This window comes from Thalia democratica, chromosome 3, assembly GCF_965202585.1.
Source record: "Thalia democratica chromosome 3, ktThaDemo2.hap1.1, whole genome shotgun sequence".
Classification (NCBI taxonomy): Eukaryota; Metazoa; Chordata; class Thaliacea; order Salpida; family Salpidae; genus Thalia; species Thalia democratica.
This window is the reverse complement of record NC_139167.1, coordinates 49,551,249-49,574,440: the sequence shown is the minus strand read 5'-3', so window position 1 is coordinate 49,574,440 and position 23,192 is coordinate 49,551,249. Positions and strand designations below refer to the sequence as shown.

General features: G+C 26.4%; 3 protein-coding genes across 3 annotated transcripts; all 3 read left to right on the top strand.

Moving 5' to 3' along the window:
* The first annotated feature begins 940 nt into the window (after positions 1-940).
* LOC145831275 (dolichyl-phosphate beta-glucosyltransferase-like) lies at positions 941-4,797 on the top strand. The gene is made up of 5 exons (XM_082938462.1): positions 941-1,177; positions 1,803-1,874; positions 3,003-3,114; positions 3,293-3,591; positions 3,926-4,797. The coding sequence occupies exons 1-5, from the start codon at positions 953-955 to the stop codon at positions 4,151-4,153; spliced, it is 936 nt and encodes a 311-aa protein (XP_082794588.1). The 5' UTR covers positions 941-952; the 3' UTR covers positions 4,154-4,797.
* Positions 4,798-15,765: 10,968 nt separating this feature from the next.
* On the top strand, positions 15,766-17,299 carry LOC145831516 (DNA methyltransferase 1-associated protein 1-like). The gene has a single exon (XM_082938795.1). It carries the CDS (start codon positions 15,805-15,807, stop codon positions 16,984-16,986), a length of 1,182 nt encoding a protein of 393 aa, XP_082794921.1. The 5' UTR covers positions 15,766-15,804; the 3' UTR covers positions 16,987-17,299.
* A 40-nt stretch (positions 17,300-17,339) lies between these two features.
* On the top strand, positions 17,340-21,581 carry LOC145831497 (RWD domain-containing protein 2B-like). The gene is made up of 4 exons (XM_082938773.1): positions 17,340-17,629; positions 18,117-18,216; positions 19,566-19,855; positions 20,749-21,581. Exons 1-4 carry the CDS (start codon positions 17,352-17,354, stop codon positions 21,011-21,013), a joined length of 933 nt encoding a protein of 310 aa, XP_082794899.1. The 5' UTR covers positions 17,340-17,351; the 3' UTR covers positions 21,014-21,581.
* The last annotated feature ends 1,611 nt before the right edge of the window (positions 21,582-23,192 follow it).

Sequence of the window (23,192 nt, the reverse complement as noted above, 5' to 3'; positions counted from 1 at the left end):
TATTTAAGTTTTAAAATTAAGATCCAAACAAAATTTTGGTCTTTAGATTACATGTATGGTACTCTACAAGAAGTAGAATAACAATCATTTGTTGTATTTTTGTAAAAGTAACATCCGTTGCGCCAGGTCTGCCAATTACAGGGTGGCCATTTTGTGCAAAAAAAATCCTAAAAACACCTCAAGTTGAAAAAAATCATGAAAAAGTCTAAAGTCTTTAACAGTTTTTATTTAAATTAAAGAGATAATAAATAAATATGAAATTACAAGTTTAAAATGAAAATTATATACTATTTAGAGTTTGTCCCATTTAAAATAGCGTTACAGTATGTTTAGTATTTTTATCATTAAAACCATATGTTTATGTTATATTTAGTTTTCTACTAAAAAGGGACCAGAAAACTTGTAACTACAATACAACCTAAGAAAGTTTATAAAAAACCAGTGGGCCACCCTAAAATTATGGAATCTTGAGTGTATGGTAATAGGAGCTGAAGATAATAAATATGTATTAAACAAAATGCATGATATTTATACAACAGCTGTTTACACTATAAACATTTCTTGACTTACCTGTTACCAAAACCAATTTCAAGTATTTTACTAAAGTCTTATTTACTAAATTAGTTATCCATTTACAGATTGAAAATTATACTTGAAGTACTAAATTACCATAACCTACAATTACATATGATAGAAATCCTACATTTCATTTTGAAGTATTTTGCACATAGATAAAGATATCTTATAGATGTAAAGTTAAATAAAGCTAGAAATTCTTTGTAAATAACTATATAAAAGAGAGGTTAATTACTGCAATAAATAAATTTTAAATTTTTATATGTTAAAATCTTTCTTTTGTCTTAAAGAATGCCAATAGTATTAATAGCAACTACTAAGACTATGATAATTTAAAGTACAAAATAATTTTTTTTTCAGCATTCTATTTAGTTAAATGTCTGATTTATTACTATATTTGATCCAGTTTGCATTTATCATTGTTTTTATACTTTTGACTTATGTAGCCTATAAGCTCATAAATAGTACAAAAGTACCTAAAATTGCTCGCTTTGAAAGAGAAGAAACTTTTGCTTGTAGTGATGGAAGTAGAAAAAAGTTTCCTTGGAATACAAAAGATTCTAGTATTTATCTGAGTGTGGTTGTTCCTAGTTATAATGAGGTTAAAATTAAAACTGTTCTTAAATTTTTGATGTATAACAGTAGTCAACAAGTAAACATTTTTTTTTACTAAATAAAAGTGTTTTTTAAGTGCTATGATAATTTTTAAACAAAAAAGATTGAAATTTACATTATAAGATGTGTACTATAGTTTTAACCACTTGGATCACCAGACCATCAAGCCCTTGGTAGACTAAGATCTCGGTTTAATTTTTATTGAAACTTGTCATATGAAAAAGGTTTAAGTTTCAATAAAAGCTAAACCCAGGTCTCAGTCTACCAAGGGCTTGATGGTCTGGTGATCCAAGTGGTTAAAATTATAGTACATATCTTCTTGATCCAAGTGGTATTATCAAAACTTTGTATTAATTTGAGCTTGTCTAAAGCACAAAAAAGTCCAGGCGTATTTGTTTTGCTGACTTTTTCAGTTCTTTAATATAGTTATATCAGTCTAATTACAAATGAAATTAGTTAAACCTCTAACAAAGTTAGTTGAGGCAGAAAAACAGGTAATTCGAATAAATAGTTAAGGTCACTCTAGAATTCTAATTTAAAAAATAAAAAATAAAATAAGATCTAAAATGTAAAACTTTGTTGAGTTTACTAAACTAAAACACTACTTAAAGGAAGAGAGATTACCAATAATGATGGATGAAACTCTTGACTACTTAGAAGGCAACTTCAAAGAAACATATGAGGTTAGAATGAAATAACTGTTTTAAATATTTTATTATAAAGATTTTGTAGTATGGATATCACAAAAAACGTTTACTAAAGTAGCATTAGCTCCAAAATAGGTATTTGGACCTATAGAAATTAGTATATATCTTTATCACTACTTTTTTAGCTGTTTCAATACAGTATTAAAGATATATAGATTAAAACTGTTTTTTAATAAAAATAAATCTTTCTTTATATGTAAATTTAATAAATCTTCTTAATATTGTAAGCAATGATAAACTGCTTAATTTGTCTACTGTTATTTGGTTAAGCATTTAATATTAAGAATTTATTATTTATGATTATTTAATAAGAACAGGATATAAAGCATTCAGAAAGCCTATGATTTCTTAATTTATAAAAATTAATAGCAAAAATGCTGTTATTGCACTTAGTTTAACACTGCTTTTAACAAATACCCTTTATTTTCCTATTTTAAATACTATCAACTGTATAATATATACAGAATACTTGTTTAAAAGTAAGCTTTATTTTATAAAAAGGGTTACCACGCACTCAAGCTAATTTATTTTTTTTTAACTCTGGCTGACTCAGGCTTATTTTTTTAACACTAAATTTTTATTTTTTTTTAAACCATGTTTAATATTATGTCCTATTTTATTATTTTGGTGTTATGATTAACAATAATTATTTTTAAATTTTATCAGAAACTTAGGCCGACTAAGAATAGCTTGATGATGTAACTCAAGCCAGTTTTTAACCACTCAGGCTTTTTTTAAGAGGAGCACCATTGTATAAAGCTAGACTTAAAGTATATGACAAAAAACGTTGATAATTTCAGCTAATAAACTGCTATTAGAAGGAAGTTAAAGAAGAAGATGAACAGTGATTTGATTTTAAATTCTTGAACTCTTAAAAATATGTGTGTAATAAAATAAACACCTTAAACTAACTTTTTGCACACTAGGTTGTTAAGTTGAATTTTTTGTATAAAAAGTTATTTTAGTCATGACTTTTTTTAATTTTTGTTTATAGTTTTCTAAATTATGGAAAGAACTTTAGTTAAAATAAACTCTGATTAAAATATGTATTAAAACAATATAGGACCTTTTAGCAGATAAAATTAATTTGTGAAAATTTATTAGGTGATAGTTGTTGATGATGGCAGTAAAGATAAAACTTCTGAAGTGGCAATGAAATATACACAAAAGTATGGAGATGATAAAGTCAGGGTACTGACTCTAGTAAAAAATAGAGGTACTTCGCATTACAGTATTACATTGTTAAACAGTATAGAATAATAGTTTAGCTTATTTAATCTTTGAAGATTTTATATGTGTTTCAACTTAAAAAAGCATGTTGTTTTTTAATAAAATGTTTACAAGTGTTTTTATATCTTATTTATTTCCGGTTTAAAACTGAGTTCTCACAACAGGCAAGGGAGGTGCAGTGAGAATGGGCATGCTGAGTTCAAGGGGACAGAAGCTGTTGATGGTCGACGCCGACGGCGCTACAAAGTTCTCTGACATTTCCAAGCTCCTTGAAAAGTTCCAGGAACAACGTCAGGTGGTGGTGGGAAGCCGGGCGCATCTGGAGGACGACTCCATCGCGGAGAGGTCATTCTTCAGAACGCTGCTGATGAAGGGCTTCCACATGATCGTGTGGCTGCTGTGCGTGAGAAGCGTCAGGGATTCGCAGTGCGGTTTTAAAATTTTCACCAGAGAAGCCGCACAAGTTTGATTTTTAGTATCGAATAGTTAGCTAGCTTAATTTTTAAAATTTGCGTGAGTTTAGTTTTTTTTTTTTTCATAACTAAATACGACTCTAAGCTCAGAATAAAGTTTATTTTTTCTAGTCTAATTTTGATAAAATATTCAAAAAGCCAGTGATTAAAAATTTGGTGATACAATTAACATCTTTTTCTGAAAAGACTGTTTGAAAACTCTATAAAACAAGTAGTTGAATAATATTTTTTTCTTGTTACCACAAACTTTTAGCACACAATAGATCATTTAAAATCCTAGCACCAAAAAAAAAGACACTCACAACTATAAGCTCCACCAAACAGGTTATTTTCAACAACTTGCACGTGGAGAGGTGGGCATTCGACGTGGAAGTTCTGCTGATCGCTGAGAAGCTGAAGATACGTGTGGACGAGGTGGCGGTGAACTGGCAGGAAATAGACGGGAGCAAGGTGACGCCGGTGCTCACTTGGATCGAGATGGGCGTGGACATCGGCTTCATTTGGCTCCACCACTTCTTAGGTTTGTGGACCGTCAAGCAGCACGATGAATGATTTGAAGCCTGAACTTTTGCTCGTTGGTACACACATGTTTATTTAGGTAGTAAAAATTTTAAAGCGTTTTTGAAAATACAGTGACTGTTGTTACTATTTTATTTATTAGCCTTAGAGCAGTTTATTCTATTAAAGACATTCGTGCAGCTTATGTTTTCTACCTGTATAAATATACTTTTATTAGTTTTTGAAGCTATTTCCAATTATACTATTTAACATTATATCTTAAACTTTTTTAAATATTTTAAAGTTTTTATTAGTGAATTATCACATTTTATATATTTTGCAGTATTTACTTTTCCGGAAACTAATAAATAGTTAAGTTTTCTAGAAATAATATTTCGAACTTTATTTAAAACTGACTGGTTATTTGGTGACAATAATGTGTAGCTCTATTCACAAGTACTCAACCGTACAGCTACGCTTTAGACTGCGTCTGTTATTGTATTGACACTAAATACAAAATTTAGGCACAGTAGAAATAATAAGTAAATATTTTATTTAACAAGTGACTATTATGATTTTTTTTTGGAGTTAAATCAAATGGTATTATAGAAAAAACTTTTTTTGTAACTTACCCAAATAATTTTTTTTGTCACGAACAAAGCAACTACAAAACTAGTTTAGATTTTTATTCACTTTGAAAAACACTGGTTTAAATTACTATTAAACAGTTATGAATGTGTTTTTAAGATATTTAGTAACATACTTTAAAAACAATAATTTTTATTCATTACATTTATTACTTTGAACAAAATACTTAATAAAAAAAATTGTGTCTACATATTATTATTTTACAGTAGTAATATATTAATCACTAATATAAAGACATAAAAAAAATTAATTGTAGTTTTAAAATTGTTTTCTAATAATTTATCTTTTTCAATCATTTAAGAGCTGTTGTTAGTATCGCAAAGTAGTATTTTCTATCAAACATATTTATATATTTAATTAATTCTAATGAATTTTTTTTAGAATTTCATTGAAAGACGTAAAAATATACTTATTAACATTGATTACAAAAGTATTTAACTATAAATGTCTTGGAACTTAACACCAAAAATAAATCTACTAATTTAAGTTTTGAATTAGTTACAATTTACTTAATGTATTTTGCAAAGAAGTTTATGTTGCTTTAGTATAAAGCTATGCTTATTTTTGTAAAGCCAAGTATTACTAATTTCAAAAAAGTTGTTCAGTTACTAATACGAAAAATAATTATAACACCATCTACTCTAACGTTTAAACTTTGCTTCGAAAATTTTAATTGATGATTTCATTATTCATATCCTTTATAAATTTATTTTACTGTGTTTCAAGTTAAGGTTATGTAAACAATCCTTATGATAAGTCGAGCAACAAACGTCAGTTGTGTTTAAGTTTTATTTGGGGCACAAGATTATTAAAGAAAACACTAGGTGTATCCATTTTTTTTATGTGGAAGAAACAAAAAACTTAGAATAGATCTTACATTTATTTTATCAAATCTTCAGTATAAAATAACTTTTTTTAAGACAAAAAAGCGCTCAAAATGTTTGGTTCTCCGATCTGGTGTACTCAAAAACCTTTCGGTTATCGAGTCACACACCACGGATACATTTTAACGTCTTGTCCGGAACAACTTAAACTTCTAGTAAGTATAATCAAACGTAGCTAAATAAATTGATGATTTTTGTACAAGACTAGTAACTGGAAAAGTACAAGCTGTATAATTGTATGGAATGTCAGATAATGGTAAAATGTGCAAAAACTAGAATTATAATGAACTGTAAGGCAACCAACAACAATCCTTGTGACATTGTGCGACCGGGTTTTGTCCTCATTATAAGTTATTAAGTTGAAACGATAAGTAGTTGTATTAATCAATGTCGCACTAAAACGTTAGTTTGTGTTTTTCAGTCGGGAAGAGTATCACCCAGCTAAATCGTAACGTAATCTTTGACATATTCTGCTACAATGTGAGATTATAGTCTACGCTCGATTTTACTTTATTAGCGGAAAGAAAACTCGGCATTTCCTAAAACAGACGAAAAATGTTACTACTATATTATTAATTAATGATATTTTTTTAATTATTTAAGTTTATTATCGAGCACCATTAAAAAATTGTAACAGATTTGGGGTATAAGTGAAAATTTCTCGATGAAGTTGTTTAAAAATGACGTTACAGAAGTAACTGTTTGAATAAAATCTTTTTTTAATTGAACTACGGAACAAAATTTGTTTAATACTACTAATTTAAGCTTAAAAACTTTAATTAGAACAAAATAAACATAAAAAAAATTATGACGATTTAATAGTCAAAGTATTAGAATTAGTTGTAACTAAACTTTTTTTTAAAAGAATTAGTGACAAAATACTTGTTTTTTAAGGCAACCTCTAACTTGTTTATCAAATAGAGTTTTGTTATATATATATTAAGCAAGGTAAATAATTATTATGTTATAAAAGATGCTATTTTTATTTTTAGAAAATATAGCTTAGGTAAATGCGACAACTTTTTGTTTTATTTTAAAACTTATGAAAATATATAATATATCTTTTTACGTCTTTTATTTTATATCTTTTTTACCATGTTCCTGCTTTTTTTTAACTTTTGCCCAATATTTATAATTTGATTAGTTTAACAAAAAATACAAAACTAATTGTTTTTAACTTAACGTGTACTTTAAAATCATAATAAAACGTATTCGTTTTGGTTAAATGAACTATTGAAGAATTTCTTAAATTTTCAAGCAACAATTAAATGAAATTTCGTAGTTTGAGCAGTTGTAACTTAAATTTAAGACTTAGAAATGTCATGTTTGAGATTTTATTTGGCAATACTTGAATAGTTGTATAATCCTATACCTACTAGTATTTTTGTACTAACTTTGTAGTAACTTTTTGTACTAACTTTTTTTCTAAATTTTAACTATAAAATTTTTCTGCTAAAAATTATGTTGTTAAAATTTGTTTTTAGATTATATCCTAAAAAATCCATAAGATAAATCAATTATTGTTTTTTATAAATCTCATGCTTTGTTTAAAATTTTTTTTTTTAGGGTTTCACTTTTAATATAGTTTACAGAATTGTATATTAGTGATCTTAAAAGTAAAATACTTTAATTTCATACTTGAATTTGTATTTCATGAATATTTTCTTTATGAGTCTTTACTTTTTTATGTTATAGTATCATAATGTCTTTGTGATAACTTTATATGAGTTTTAATCTAATTTATTAGTATTAAATATTGTTAATTAAGTGTTAAGTCCCAAGTTTTTTAAAAGTTTAAAGTTACGCGTCAGACTACTTTATAACTTTATTATAAAAAATATTAAAAAGAATAACTAGCATGAAAATACAACTAAATTACAAAGACAAGTGAAAACATAAGCATTAACAAATACAAATAGGTAGCTCCTTGATGTATCAAGAGTTTTAAAACTTACTGATTTATTTTTATATACCTATTCTAACGGATGATATTTACTAAAAGTAGGTTAGTAGCTTTTACTACTTAATGTCATATTACCTACATTTATACGAATACAGCTTTCAAACAATTTGGGGTCATTTTTAGCTATCAAAGGTAAATAACCTGTAAGGTTGAGAAAAAAGCTAATGAGTAGTCAACTGATAAAAGCGATATATTTGATAGTGAAGAATTTTTTGTTTTAATTTCTGTAAAAAAGCTGATTACCAGAATGAGTTTTAAAAATCCTAATTGAGCTATTTACACATGGTATATAAAAGCGGATTTGAATATCATAAGATAAATTGCTAATTAATGTATGTACAACTCAAAACCAAAGTTTGAACTGTTATTAGTTTTTTAGTCTTCTTTTTCTGTATAATAAAAATAGTTTCAAATATAACTAATTTAGGTAAGAACAGTTTTCAAATAGAATTGTTTTGCTAATATCTACTACTAAGTAGTGTATTAATAAGTAGTTTAGAACTTCAAAGCTATATCTACACTTTATACATCTTCTAATACATTTCAACTGCAAGACCTGCATTAAAGAAAGGTTTGATATTATAACTAAAAATTCTGACAAATACCCGTGTCAAACTTCAGATGAAGATGCTAATGAAACTTCAGATGAAAACGAAAATTGTTATAAAGACTATTAATTTTATACTTTTAACTTTAAAAAAAACTATACTTAATTAAAATTATATTTAAAAACTTTTATACTAAATATTTTTGAGACCTCTGTGGTGGCTGAAAAATTGCCTATAAATAAAAATGACAATGAAACTTCAGATAAAGATGATAATGATACTTCAGATAAAGACTCGAATATAGATTTAGATGAATGTATGTATCAAACTTTAGATGAAGATTATGTTGAAAATTCAGATAAAGATGATAACTTAACTTTAGATAGAGACTCGAACATGGATTCAATTAAAGACTTAGAAGCTTCAGATGAAGATGAATACTAATTTGAAATTGTCTCTTTTGCCTAAATACTATTTATCGCCCACTTAGGAAGTCTTTGATATAAACCAATGGTTTTTATAGTTATCTTTCAACCTAAAAACTGCTTAGTTTTGAAAAACTATGATAATGAAACTAAACATACTTTTTAGACCAACAAAATAGATAAATACTATAATTTAATAAACACTAGTTTGTATAAAAATCCTAAGTAATAGCATATTTCGAAATATCTACCAATAAAACAAACCAAATTTTTTTATGTGTTTTGCAAAGACAGCTTTTGAGCTAGAAAATACGTCAACTACCAGCTTTTTGCGAGCTGTAAGTTACCAACCCACATTTTAACCCTTGCTTTTTCGGAGTATTATGATTTTGGTAGGCTGTCTATTTGAAAAGGCTGTTTTTTTTTTCTAGTGCTAAATTAATACTTTCGTAAGCAAGTCTAAAATTTATTATAGGCCCTAAGTATAACACTTAACTACTTAGTACTTACTTTTAAATTATAATAAAAAAATCATTAAATTTTGGCAAGTTTTTATTTGAATAATACATGTAACATGAAAAAAAAAACTTTTATTTATTTTATTTAAAAACTACTTTACTAGGTTATTATATTGTCTTTTCTTTCTTCTTTAGTACAATTATCTTAATTTTATTTCAAAATCTATTTATTTTTACTAACGAGCACTAATTAAGTAGCAAAAGTTTATGGAATTCTACTATTGTAAGTAATTTATTTTATTATCGTTACAAACATATACACTTTCATTGATTTTTTTAGGTTGTTTATATATCCGGAGAATATTTGTTGTTAGTTTTAATTTCTAGTTTATAATGTACCAGATACATGTATAGAGATTTTTGAGTGGGGTAGCAAAACCTTTTTGTTCAACAATATAATACTTTTTGTAGTAGCCTTTAATAAAATCTTAAGAAAAGTAAGTAAATGTCTACTTCTACTATTAAATTTTACTAGTTATTTATGTATTTTGAACAAAAGTATTATAAAAATCTACCAAATTCAAACTAGAAAGATTATTTTACACATTTTACCTTGAACTTCAAACCTCATGTCAATTATAGACATACTACAAATACTAAATAGTTAAGCAAAAAAAAAAAAAACAATTTTAGCTTTCAGTAAGTAATAGAAACATTAGCATTCTGAAAATAATAGTTTACTACAAAATTTTGCAGTATCTATGGAAAACAGATTTATATTTGAAAATTTCCAAAATTTTTTAACCATAAAATTTTAATTTAGAATAAACAAAGTTTGTTTAGAACTCTTCATTATGGAATTCTGGTTTACAGCACTCTACTTTCTAAAAATTTAAAACAAAGCAGGTCATACTAAAGTTTAAACTAAAAACGATTTTTATTAAATGATAATTGCGGTTTGGTTTTAAACAACCAAATTTTTTTCAGAAACAACTATTTTTGTCTGACAACCAAATATAGCTTTTAGCTTAGGAATGTTATTTACAATTTTAAACTTATGCAAAGTTATTTTTTTTATACAATTATCTCAGATTTTTTATTAAATAAATTAATAATAAGAAAGAAATTTTTAAATTAAAAGTTATACCAGGAGAAGCAAAAAATAGTTAAGTTGAATAAATCTATAGTTTAAAAATATTTTAAAGAAATTTTAGTGTTTTACACAAAATAAATTTAGTAAAATTAAAATAATAAAAAATAGTTTTGTATCAATAAGTATACAAATACACGTATAAGCTGATGCTTTTATTTGTTATATAATGTTTTTTTAACAAAAGATAAAACTAACTAAGCTCATAAAATTACTTTATTAACTTTTTGGTTTAATTTTTCAAGCTTAAAAGAATTAAGAATACGATAAATAAAATGATTTTTTTTAAAGTTTGTTTTTAAATTTTTATAATGGTATCGTTTTTTATAAGTGTTTTGGCAAATTTTCGATTCATGTACTGCAATTTTATTCTATTTTGAATAGTGAATAAAACTTTTTATTAAACTATTCTTTCCAAAGGCTATTTTTATGCTAAGTGAAGCAAATAAAGGTAATGTAATAAATTTAAAATTAATCAAAGTTATTAAAACAATGATTTTTATTAAAATATAGAAAAAGGCAAATAAAAAAATGTTCAAACTTAATAATGGCCTTAGTTTTTAATTTAAAGTGTATAAAAGGATAGACTGATACTCATGTACTTCACAGTTTATTGTTGTAAAGGAAAAGTGAGACTAGTATTTTCTACCATAAAAAAATTTTAAGTCCAATTTGAATGTAAGTTGTAATAACTTTTTATATTTATCAAAATCTGTGGTTGTTTTTAGTTTTTTAGTCTTAGGTTACTGCTTCTAAATGTGGCTACCTGCTTTTAAAGTTTCCATCAATTTAGTCATACTTAGCCTGAGAAACTGTACATATATATATTCTTTAAAGGTAGAAAAACATCAGAAGAAACCCACTCTCCCCTCTACAACGATAAAGAATTTCTGAAGGTCATGCAAGTGAGTTTGATTTCATAACATGTTATTCAACCTGCCCTATCTTTTAAATTTAGTAAAAAAAAAAATTACTTTTTAATTAAAAATAAAACTAAATCTGTCTAAAAACTAAAAAAAAATGTTTAACTAACCAAAATAAAAACTAATCCTAACCCTTTATTCAAAAAACAAAACCCTTGGTGACACGCCATATGGCAAAAAAAAGGCTAAAATTTCAACATAAAACACCACAAAGTGTGGGAAAACAATGGAGCTCAAATCCCCAAGTAAGTATCCACCGACGCTACAACAAAAAACACATCAACAATCCAATCATGTGATTGCTGCCACTTGTGTGGACTCACAATCAGCTGTTGCAAACTAAAATAAACCAATATCTAATTTAAAGTATTTAGTTCTAGAAAAAACAAGCTAGAATAAAGAAATACTGTGAGTAAGAAAAAAAGTAACTATTTGTATTGAAAAAATAAAAAATGTATATACATCAACACTAAAATTAATAAAATATTAAGTGTTTTACAACTTTTTTAGTATTAACTTGGCACAAAATTCAAAAAAAAAAAAAAAAAGTAAGTTAAATAAATAAAAGAAATATTAATTAAATAAACTAAAAAAAAAAAAATAAACATTTTGTACTAAATTTAAACTTTTACCTATAATTTCTTATAAAAAATAAAGTAAAAAAATGATAAATAAAATGAATCTAACACAATATCTTAAATCTAACGCAATAACGAAGTGAAAAACAAATAAAATAGATTAATAATAAACAAAATTTATTTCAATAGTTTATAACAATCACTCTTACATTAACAGGACATTCAGAAAATAAAGACCAACACATCACAATATGATGCCCCAATAACATCAATCAAATTTCAACACAAACAAAACATACCTGCAGAAGCACTTTAGATCTACTTTATAAGAATATAAACTTTTTTTTGAATTTATCTACATGTATATATGTACATATCTATATTTTTAATAAAGTTTCCCCCAAAACTCCATAATAGCACCTAAGTAATCAGGCCACAAGCTGTTGGTAGAAAATAATACTACCTAAATAATGACATAAAATAAGTTTTAATTTGAAATTTGAATTTAGTTATAATATTTGAAAAAAAAGGAAGAAAATAAATAAAATAATTAAGTTAACATCAAGTCTTAAATATATAAAAATAATTTAATAGTAGTTGCCAATATTTTTATAACTGTTATTTTTAATAATTTTGAACACTTAAACCATTCTAATGTATCATTTTAAATATAAATAATTAAATAATGTTTACAAGCTTGTATTTAAAATATGTACTTTATGATTCATGTTTTGTTTAACAGATGAATAATGATTTGGTCTACCTTTATAGGTCAGTGAGAAACTATTATATTAGATGGAACTAGTTTTCTAATTATTAAATAAAATGCTGTGAAATGGGTCTGTTGTGCAAAATGACACTTGTGCACAAGTGACAGTTTTGCTCAAAAGTTAAGGGTTAGGGGTAACAGTGATAGTTAAGAAATAACTAAAACCAAAATAATGATAAGAAAAAAACAACTAAGATTATGGATAATAATTATTAAAAAAAAAATTCTGACCAAGGATAAGGGTTAAAGGTAAAAGTGATACAGCTGACCAAGGGTAAAAAAGATACAAAAAATACTGTGCAAAAGTGGCCCCTAGTGCAGAAATGCATTTGTGCCAAATTAGCCTTCCTGCAAGCGTGTCCCTTTGTGCGTATTTGACACCTACCCACAATACTAAATAGTCATACTTAAAACAGTTAGTAAAGGTGTAAGTTATACTAAAGCAGATTCTTTTTTTTGTTCAATAAACAATATATTCTACATTAAAAATTTAAGTATGGTGGAAATTTAGCAGTTATAAATTCTATAGTTTCTTAAAATTAAAATATCAGGAGAGTAAGTCTTCACAAATAAAAGTCAAAATACAAATTTTAAAACAGCTAGATTATGTTTATATTAAGATTCTATTGTTTTTTAAGATTTTTTGAAAAAAAAAAACTTTAATATTTAACATTAATATTGTTAAAAAGTATTTTGATACACTGTACATTAAGGTGCTTATATAAAATGAAATTTTAAAGTTTTCACTACTAAAGTTTTTATGTTCATGAAAAATCATAAAAACAGCTTGTGAAAAATTTCAGGTATTTAAAGAAACCTTTAGGGAGACCTGGCTTGATTTTCTGGAAACAACCCCAACATAAACTTTATGGTATCTTTAAAAACTCAATCTTCAAGTTTAGCTTAAAATCATATTAAATGTGGAAATTACTACATAAACTCATTGGGCAAAAATAAACAAAAATTAATAAACAATTTCTGAAAATTAACAAAGTCTATGTGAAGCCTTCTTCTACCATCTTAAATTCCATATATTATGTTTTGCCATAGTTGTCATATACAAAATGGTTTAAAAGTAAAAAAATTAAGGGTGAATTTTTAAGGTCCCTTACCATTTACATTAAGGTTGTTTTCAGAAAATTGAGCCAAGCCTCCCTAAAGGGTATTCAAACCACCTGAAACTTTCCACAAGCTGTTTTTATGATATTTCATGAACAAAAAAAATTACAGAGCTGAAAACTCAAAATCTCAATTTTATAAGCATCCTACTGTATATGGAACATGGAAAAGTATATAAAATTTCTTATCAAAAAAAGCATTATAAAGATTTTATCAAAAAGACTTAAAATTTATAAATACTATAATCAGACTGAGCTCTTATGTTTTAATCATAATTAAAATTCTCTGGTTGTAAATGTTTACCTAAAAATTTTCATTTTTAACATATTTTTTTATCTATCATAAAACAGGGTTGCCACAAACTCAGTTTAATTCAAAAACTAAACAAGACTAAAAATTTTCATATTAAATATACATTTTTATCTTACATAAAACAGGGTTGTCACAAAATCAGGATAATTCAGGATATTTTAAAGTTTTTGAAAATCTCAGTATGTCTCAGTACAGCTCAAGATAACTCAGGAAGTTAAAATAATTTTTACAATCAGGACAATTTTTTTAAAAATTTTGAATGAGATTTAGTTGCAATAGTTTGTTATTTATAGCCAGATTTGTTGAAGAATTTGATTTTTATAAATTTATAAAAGTTATTTTTTTTCTAGGATTTTAAAAACTCAGGATGACTCAGGACAGTTCTATGATTCAAAGAGTTGAAATCTTGATACAAGTAGTTAGAAATTTTCTTGTTATTTCAAAATATTACAAGCGTTAACTTAGCTTGACAGCGTGTTTTAGGAATTTTATAAAAATGTCCAAACTTTAGCCCCAATTATTTTCCTTATCTTAATAGCTAATTAAAAACTTTTTTTTTATTCTAGAGAATAGTCCTTTGTCTTTAATTGAAAAAAAATTCATTGGATTGAGGTTTGACTTTTTGAGTGGGGTCCCTTTACAAATTTTGAGTTTTTTCCTTTTTTTAACTATACAAGCTTTTCTCCAAAAATAATAAATTTTTTTAACATACTTACTAAAATGAGTTAAATGATGTTGTAAATTTTTTTTTCAATTTTTTTTATACCATAGATAAGCCTGAATAAATTTTTCAGAAAATTTCCAATTTTGCATGATTTTTGTTTTTTAGATATACAGCTTTTTATGCAAAAATAATATATTTTTTTAATAATTTTTATTTTTAACACACTTGTAAATTTATGTTCTATGATGTTATGACATTATTATCCTAGATTATTATTGTTTTTAAAATATATGACCCATACAAGTTTTACCTAAATTCTTAACACTTGAGCAAGAAATCCCTCAAATAGCATTGCTAAGAATTTAGGTAAAACTTGTATGGGTCATATATTTCAAAAAAAATTATAAACTGGGAAATAAATCTCACAACATCATAAAACATAAATATACAAGTGTGTTAGAAATAAAGATTATTAAAAAAAAATTCATTTTTGCAAAAAAAGCTGTATATTTAAAAAACAAAAATCGTGCCAAATTGGAATTTTTCTGAAAAATTTATTCAGGCTTATGCTATAAAAAAAAATTACAATATCATTTACTTATTTTAATAAGTATTTAAAAAAAATAAAATTTGAAAAATTTTATTATTTTTGGAAAAAAACGGGTATAAATAAAAAAATAGAAAAAAACTCAAAATTTTTAAAGGGATTTTTTTTTCCAATCCAATGGATTTTTTTTTGATTAAAGACAAAGGACTGTTCTCTAGAACAAAAAAAAAGTTTTTAATTAGCTATTAAGATAAAGAAAGTAATTGGGTCTAAAGTTTGGACATTTTTATAAAACTCTTAAACCCTGTCAAGCTAAGTTCACGCTTGTAAATAGTTATAATGAAAAGACCATTAGGTGAAATAAAAAATATTTTGTCAGCATTTTTATGTAGTTCTTTCTTTATGTATAATAAAACATGTTTTAAAAAAATACTATTCAAATAAGTTTAAGATATTATAACTTTTATTTTATTGATGTTCAGAGAATTATATTTATGTATGTTGTTAGATTTACTTGAGTTTACTATAGATTAAACCAAAACTTCAATTATACTCAAACTGAATATTAAAAAAAAATAATTTAATATTTAAATTCAAGTAATAAGTCAAAAGTATAAAAATAATCTATACCTGTTTTAGCTTTGTATATAAAGTTAACTTATAAGGTAAATAAATTGATTTTATGTTTTTCAGTTGTTTTACTTAGTTTATTAGAACATGGCTAGTGGTGATTTATGTGATATTTTGGACATACAAGAGAAAAAGGATGCTACAAATGTTTCTTCAATACTAAAAGATTCTAAACCAAAACAGCCTAAAAAGCAAAGAAATGTACCCAAAAGACCTAAAGGTATGCACAGAGAGCTGTTTGGCATCTTGTACAACGATAACGCTGATGCGCCACCTCTAGTTCCAATAGCACCTGTCTATACAACTGCAAAAGCAAAACTTGGCATAAAGAAAGCGAGACCCTGGAAATGGTCATCTTTTACCAACAGTGCAAGGTCAGATGGCGCTTCTTTTTACCACTGGCGCAGAGTTGAGGATGAAGGGCAGGAGTATGTTTTTAGTAAATTTAATAGAAACCTTGACTTGACCATGTACACAGATGAAGAGTATGATCAGCTGTTGTCTGAAGGCACTGATTGGACTAAAGCTGAAACAGATAGGTTATTTGAACTAGCCAATCAGTTTGACTGCAGGTGGCATGTAATTTTTGACCGATTTGATCAACCTCCTGAAATTAAAGAAAGACCGGTTGAAGAGTTAAAAAACAGATTTTACAATATTTGTAATACAGTTAAGAAATCAAGAAACTCAGAGTGTTCCGAAAAAGACCTGATAATATATGATTTGGACCATGAAAAATCAAGAAAAAAACAACTTGCAATGTTGTTTGCAAGAACCAGAGAGGAAATAAAAAATGAAATTGTGCTAAAAAATCAACTTAAGAATATTGAAGCTTTGAAAAAAGAAAAAGATAAAAAAGCAAGTGAGCTCACTGATCTTGGAAATGGAAGTCAACTCAAAAGAGAGAAAAGAAAAAGGAAACCATTAAAATATAATGTAGCTGAGAATGAAGTTATCCCTGTCAATATGCCAAGTTTTAACCATTTGAGATCAAGGTACTTAAAATCCTTTGACATGGAAAAGAAAAAGGCTCGCATTTTAGAACAGAAACACAATCAATTTCTTGCCCCAAGCTTACAAGATATGATGGGTAAGGTAACAAGTAATGTTGTTGATCACTTGTCAAAATTTAGACAACTCTGCCTTACTTTAAGTGATGACCAAACTAAGTTAATTTCTCTTGAAAAAAATTATGATGATTTAGTATCATCATTAACAGCAGCTGGTATGGACTCAAACGCTCTTTTAAAATCTCCAGAAACCAAGTGAATAAAAAAAAGTTGTGTTTTCATTAAACAAAGGTTTTAGGAAACATTTTGTAAAATATATACATAAGTTACTATAATTAAATGTTGTTATGTGCGTCTCATGTAGAAAATTTTCCAACATTTACTTTTTGACCAAAATAAATTAGATTTTTGTAAATGTTTATTAAATAACAGTAATAGTAATTTTTTTTGTTATTAGATACAGTTCAATTTTGTAGTTTACGTTTAGGACAATTTTCATAGTAATGTTTGCTTTTAAAGTATTTGAAATAAGATTTTTTTTAATGTTTTTCTGTTTAACTAATGTTCTAACAGATTTATCAAAAGTTTAAAAATCATGTAGTGTATATTTTAATGAAATAAAGTATGACTAGTGAAAGGCTAGATAATTATCAACTTCAGTTTGATGAAATAGAACTGTTGAAGAGCATGTACCCTGAAGAAGGTCAAGTTTCTTGTGCAGATTTACTGCATTATTGTCAACTGAAAGCTTTTGTTGAAAGTGATGGAGCAAAAGATGAAATAACTTTTAAGATCTTACGTATCAATATTTGCCTGGTTGTTGATGGTAAATACAAATTAGAAATAAATTCAGATCTTCCATGTAACTATCCTGGTAGTAAACTTCCAAATATAGCTGTAAGGTATGATTTTATGTAAGGTGCTGAATCTTTGTTTTTAATGATGATTGCTATGGATCAAAATGTAGATGTGTACTTATTATGTGTACCAAAATTAAATTTATTTAAAGGCAACTATGCTAAGTTACAGATATTAAATCAAAATAGAAAGTTTTTCTTTTTAACTTTTTAAACAAAAAAGTAAAACTTCTTTCATTGCTTTATATTAAACAATTTAATAAATCTTATTATTTTAACTAATCTTATTTAGTTAGACAATTAATGAATTTAAGCTATTGTTTGTGGCCGATTTAAAATAAAATTCCTATAGAAACAATTTTTATCCAAGTAAAAAAAAATTCAAGATAATTTGCATCAGTATAAACATTTTTATTAGATATTTTAAATCGGCCACAAACAATTACTTAAATTCATTTAAATTAAAAAAAGTAGTAGTATTAATATATAAATAGCATAATTGTTATAACTTCAAAATATATTAAATTTTTAGATCTAACAATCTAAGTCGCCATGAAGAAGTCAGACTGAACCAAAACGTACAGAACTTTATGAGCAAAGAATTAGATGTTGGTGATTTGTGTTTATCCCAAGTAAGAATTTTTTGTTAATTGACTACTAGGTTTAACTCAAAAGCTAAGACAATTTAGATTAAAAAATTAATAAAAGTAATAATTGAAATTTATATACATCAGTTATTTTGTTACTGCTAAAATATGGATGAATACTTATCTAATCAGCAGAGCAGATTTACCAGAAAAGGTCATTTACCATAAAGAGATTTGTCATAAAAAGTTTATTGAGCCATGTAATTTTAACAAATTATACTATAAAATAAATAAAAAATATTTTATTAACGAAATTCAGGGTTCACATTTGTCACAGTAAATAATTTTTTTTTGGAATATAAGAAATTTCTAATTCCAATACTTGAAAAATTCCATAATAAATAAATAGTCAGTATTAAGAGTAGATAATTAAATTGTGAAATTCTTTCTAAACAAGCATTTAGTTTTTGTAATAAGACAATTGTTTGTAATAAGTTATGATAAGATTTATAAAATAGTTATCATAAGAGATATGTTTAAGGATTTTTATAATTTTGCAGACCTGATAAGGATTAAGTTTAAGTATTAATATTGATTATCTTAACAGTAATGTATTTTTCATGTATTCATTGATTATTTGCAAAGTGGTGAGTATATTTATTAGTGAAAGGAAGTTGTTAAAAAATAAGTGTATCAGTTTTGCTGTAGTTAAAGTTTGAAAAAAGGTTGAACGAGCAAGCTCTAAAAGTTAAATGTGTCTGTAGTAGTTAACATGACAATTGAAGTTCTGACAAATCAAAATCATAAGATATTTTCCAGATGCCATATCTAAAAATTTTTTTATAAATAGGCTGCTGTTACAACTAAACTATTAGGCTACATAGTTTCATCTGGTTACAAGCCCAACTGGGCACAGACCAACAAAGGTTATAGAAAATTTCAGTCTAAATCTAGGAATTACCATATAAAACTGCAAAGACTGTGTACTGAAATGATCTGGATAACTATTACTATGTACTTGAGTTCATAATATATAAAGCTCACTTCAATTCAAAATATTTATCATAAAAAACACAATTTCACTTTTTTGTACAAGTTGTTTTCAAGCTAAAAACTATTTACAGACTAAAAATTTTGCTTGGTGGGCTTGCCCAACCTTATGTTATTGCAATATAAGTTTTTCAAAGCAGATTTTAAAATTTAATATGCTTATCTAGTTTAAAAAAAATATATTATAATGGTAATCTGCGACGGTTTGGTAAGATTTGAGTATTTTTTAAACAATTAATGTTGAAGTGATGTTAAATTGAATATATTTAAATCAATCAAGTAGAATACTTTTAAACTGACCATATACAGTTTTGTACAACTGATGTAAAGTTAAATTCTTACAGGTATGTGAGTGGGTTTGCGATAATTGTGAAGAATATTTTCTTCAAACTGCTGCAGAAAATAACAAAAAATTATTAAGCTCTGGAATTAAAAAAGAATTAAATGCCACAGAAAAGTTAAAGATTTTTTCAAGATTTTGGATTTTCAGCCATCATATTTACAGCAAAACAAAGCGAAAGTGCATTCTTGAGTGGTCTAAAGAGCTAAGTTTAAAAGGTTTTAGCTTGCCTGGAAAACCTGGAGTTATATGCGCTGAAGGGTTACAAGAAAACTGTGAAGAGTATTGGAGAAGGTATGTATTGTTTTGTCAGTTTTTTGTATCTTAGAATTTAAATTTTTTAAATAAATATCGAAAAACACTTGATTTTTTTTAGTACAACTGGTTCCTAAAGATCGCTTAAGAGCACTACTTTTAAATTTGATTAAAATCTATTTTGTTCTGACTTGATTATTGAATTCTGAATTATTTAGTACTAGTATTGTCAGAATATCTACCTTTTCATAGTATAGTTGTGGAATTTATTTTTCTAACTTTAACTTAAAATTTTTTCTTTTGACCTAAACTTGGTAACACATAAAAGTTTTTTTTTTAAATCTTAAAATTGAAAATTTAGTTAGTAAAGCTGACAAATGCAGTTTGATCGAGTGTTTAAATAAAACTATTAAGAACATTTGTAAAAACACTTATTTTCAAAAACAAGATAACAAGTTGAACCGTTTACAATAAAATGTGAGTTTCAAATATCAATATTTTGATTTGATCAAGTAATTCACTTTTTTTTTTTAAATATATATTTATTTTAACTGTTTTCGACTTAAGGGTCAGCAAGAATGTAAAATTACCAAATCTTCAATTAGTCTTTTGTTAATGTTCAGCATGTTACAGGTGTCTTGAAAAAACTGCACTGTAGATTTAACCTACTCTATTATTAAAATTCTGTACTTTGAGATTTTTGAATTATATTAATTTAGTTTTTATTGTGTTCTTGAAACAAAGTTTTTCCTAGTAGTTACCTACTACAAATTTGAACGTTTGAAATGGTATAAATTTACATATACATATAGGTCAACATTTATTTAAAAAAAATCTTAAAACACTTCATAGTTTCTTGTATCATATTCTAAGTTCACAGTAATAAAACCCGCACATTTTAATTATCTTTTAAACTTCAACATTTTTTCCAGGTTGCGAAATATGAACTGGAAGCGCATAAGTTTAGTTGATCGTTTCGACAAGCAGCTGGACAAAAGTGAAAGTTTATCTTCATTTTGTCGCTTTCAACATGAGGAATTCGAAGAAAAGAACTTTGCAGTTCACGGAGGCAGGGATTACCACATGGACTTGGGAATGTTTTTCAAATTTTTGCAAGATCACCAGCTGCATCAGGTCTTTCAAATTCTTTTCGGTGTCGAAGGAAAGCCTCCGTCAGAACTTAGTAAAAAAACATAGTCTCATACCTTAAGTTAGTAAATTTTTAAACGACTGACCTCAAAATATTAAATAGATTGAAAATAATTTAAAGTTTATAGTTTTAGTACCAGTTATAGTTATTTAATTCGAATTGAGTTTTAATTAAGTCTTTTTAAAATGCTTATAAAAATTCAATAAGTCAACGTCTTAACTTATCAGTGTTTTTAGGAGTTTTTAAGTTTTTGTTTGGACTAAATTGTAGTAAAATTTTATAATGTTGAAGGTGCTTTATTATTACTATCTATATTGTGCAATTTAATTTTAAAGTTTTACAAATATCTTTATAGTGCCAATTATTTAATTAATTTAGTTTTAGGTTTTTTTTGAATGTATTTATTTCATTCTATATTTGAAATATTAGAAAACAAAAGTTTCACCAAGTTTAATTTTAAAGTATATCAAAAAAAACATGTTTTACTTTTTTAATTATAATAGTTTAGTTGAATAGTCTAATTCGCTATACAGTTTTACATATATTCTAATGTTTACAAACTTGTTTTCAATGGACAATATTAAGCTAATCTGTTAGGGTGGGTGTCACTTTTGCACGAGCGTCACTTTTGCACGAGGGGACACTTTTGCACGAGGGTCACTTTTGCACGAAGGGTCACTTTTGCACGAGGGGACACTTTTGCACGGCGACTCTTTTGCACGAGGGTCACTTTAGCACGAGGGGACACTTTTGCACTGCGTCACTTTTGCACGAAGGGTCACTTTTGCACGAGGGGACACTTTTGCACGGCGACACTTTTGCACGAAGGGACACTTTTGCACGGCGATACTTTTGCACGAGGAGACACTTTTGCACGGCGACATTTTTTACAATGACAATTTTTTACGGCAGCATTGTTGCACAACGTCACATTTTTACGATGAAATTTTTGCTCAGCGACATTTTGCCACTATGACTTTTTTTGCCTGGAAAATCAATTTTGCATGTTGGCCGATTAAGATTTTTTTATCTACTACCAAATCTGTAACATAAAAAGGAACTGCCAATTAAAATTTTATAATATACCTATATTAAAGGCAAAAAATGAAAGATTTAAAATCTTAAACAGCAAACGTTAATGTTATAGATTAATAATAGCAAACATAAAATTCAACATTATAGTAAAGAAATTATCCAAGTTTGAATCATGAAAAATGCGCTGTTTTGTTGTTTTTTTTTATTCTTTCGCTAAATTAAAAAATAAAAATAAACATTAAGTAAAGTCTGAAATACCTTTACATTCCATAAACTAACTAAATCTTTTTTTTTTAATTTAAGAAGTGTTTGAAAATAAAATAAATTTAAAATATTTTTTTAACATCTATATAATGCTAATTTTAACATCAAGAGAAAATAAGTAAACAATAATACTCAAAACTCGTGTTTAAAAACCTTGCTAAATTAAGTTTATCTTTCTGTTTAAAAAATAACAAAATTCAGTTTATTTATATTTAATGTATTCAAATTGTTTTTATTTAAAGTTTTGTATTCATCTAGTTTGTGTAAATTAGGATAATAAATAAAAATAGTGAATTGTGGTACGTTATTATAATGTTTTACGTAAACTTTAAATAAAAACTTTACATTAAAACTTCATTATAAAACTACCACACTTTATTTATTTAAAACAACTTGACTATAAAAGCAAATATTATTTAAGTTAACTGAAAAAAATGATTTAAATTTTTGTTTGAGAAAATAAAAATTAAAAGCATGCAAAAGTGAAGCTCCGTTCAAAATTGGCTGATTGTTTAAAATTTTTGCAGTTTATAAGTATATCCGTGAAAATATAACGCCGTGCAAAAGTGACGCTTTGCAAAAATATCACTATGCAAATGTAACGTTGTTGCAAAAGTTTTGCCGTGTAAAAATTTCGCCGTGCAAAAGTGTCTCCTTGTGTAAAAGTGACGCCGTGCAAAAGTGTCCCTTCGTGCAAAAGTGACGCCGTGCAAATGTGTCCCTTCGTGCAAAAGTGACCCTCCGTGCAAAAGTGTCGCTGTGCAAAAGTGTCCCCTCGTGCTAAAGTGATGCTCGTGCAAAAGTGTCGCCGTGCAAAAGTGTCCCCTTGTGCAAAAGTGACCCTCCGTGCAAAAGTGTCGCCGTGCAAAATTGTCCCCTCGTGCTAAAGTGACCCTCGTGCAAAAGAGTCGCCGTGCAAAAGTGTCC

Coding starts and splice junctions, on each gene's coding strand:
- LOC145831275 (XM_082938462.1), top strand. CDS start 953: ATGTCTGATTTATTACTATATTTGATCCAGTTTGCATTTATCATTGTT. Junction 1,875..3,002: donor ACTTCAAAGAAACATATGAG/GTTAGAATGAAA, acceptor AAAATTTATTAG/GTGATAGTTGTTGATGATGG. Junction 3,115..3,292: donor GACTCTAGTAAAAAATAGAG/GTACTTCGCATT, acceptor TTCTCACAACAG/GCAAGGGAGGTGCAGTGAGA.
- LOC145831497 (XM_082938773.1), top strand. CDS start 17,352: ATGACTAGTGAAAGGCTAGATAATTATCAACTTCAGTTTGATGAAATA. Junction 17,630..18,116: donor CTTCCAAATATAGCTGTAAG/GTATGATTTTAT, acceptor TTAAATTTTTAG/ATCTAACAATCTAAGTCGCC. Junction 18,217..19,565: donor GTGATTTGTGTTTATCCCAA/GTAAGAATTTTT, acceptor AAATTCTTACAG/GTATGTGAGTGGGTTTGCGA.
- LOC145831516 (XM_082938795.1), top strand. CDS start 15,805: ATGGCTAGTGGTGATTTATGTGATATTTTGGACATACAAGAGAAAAAG.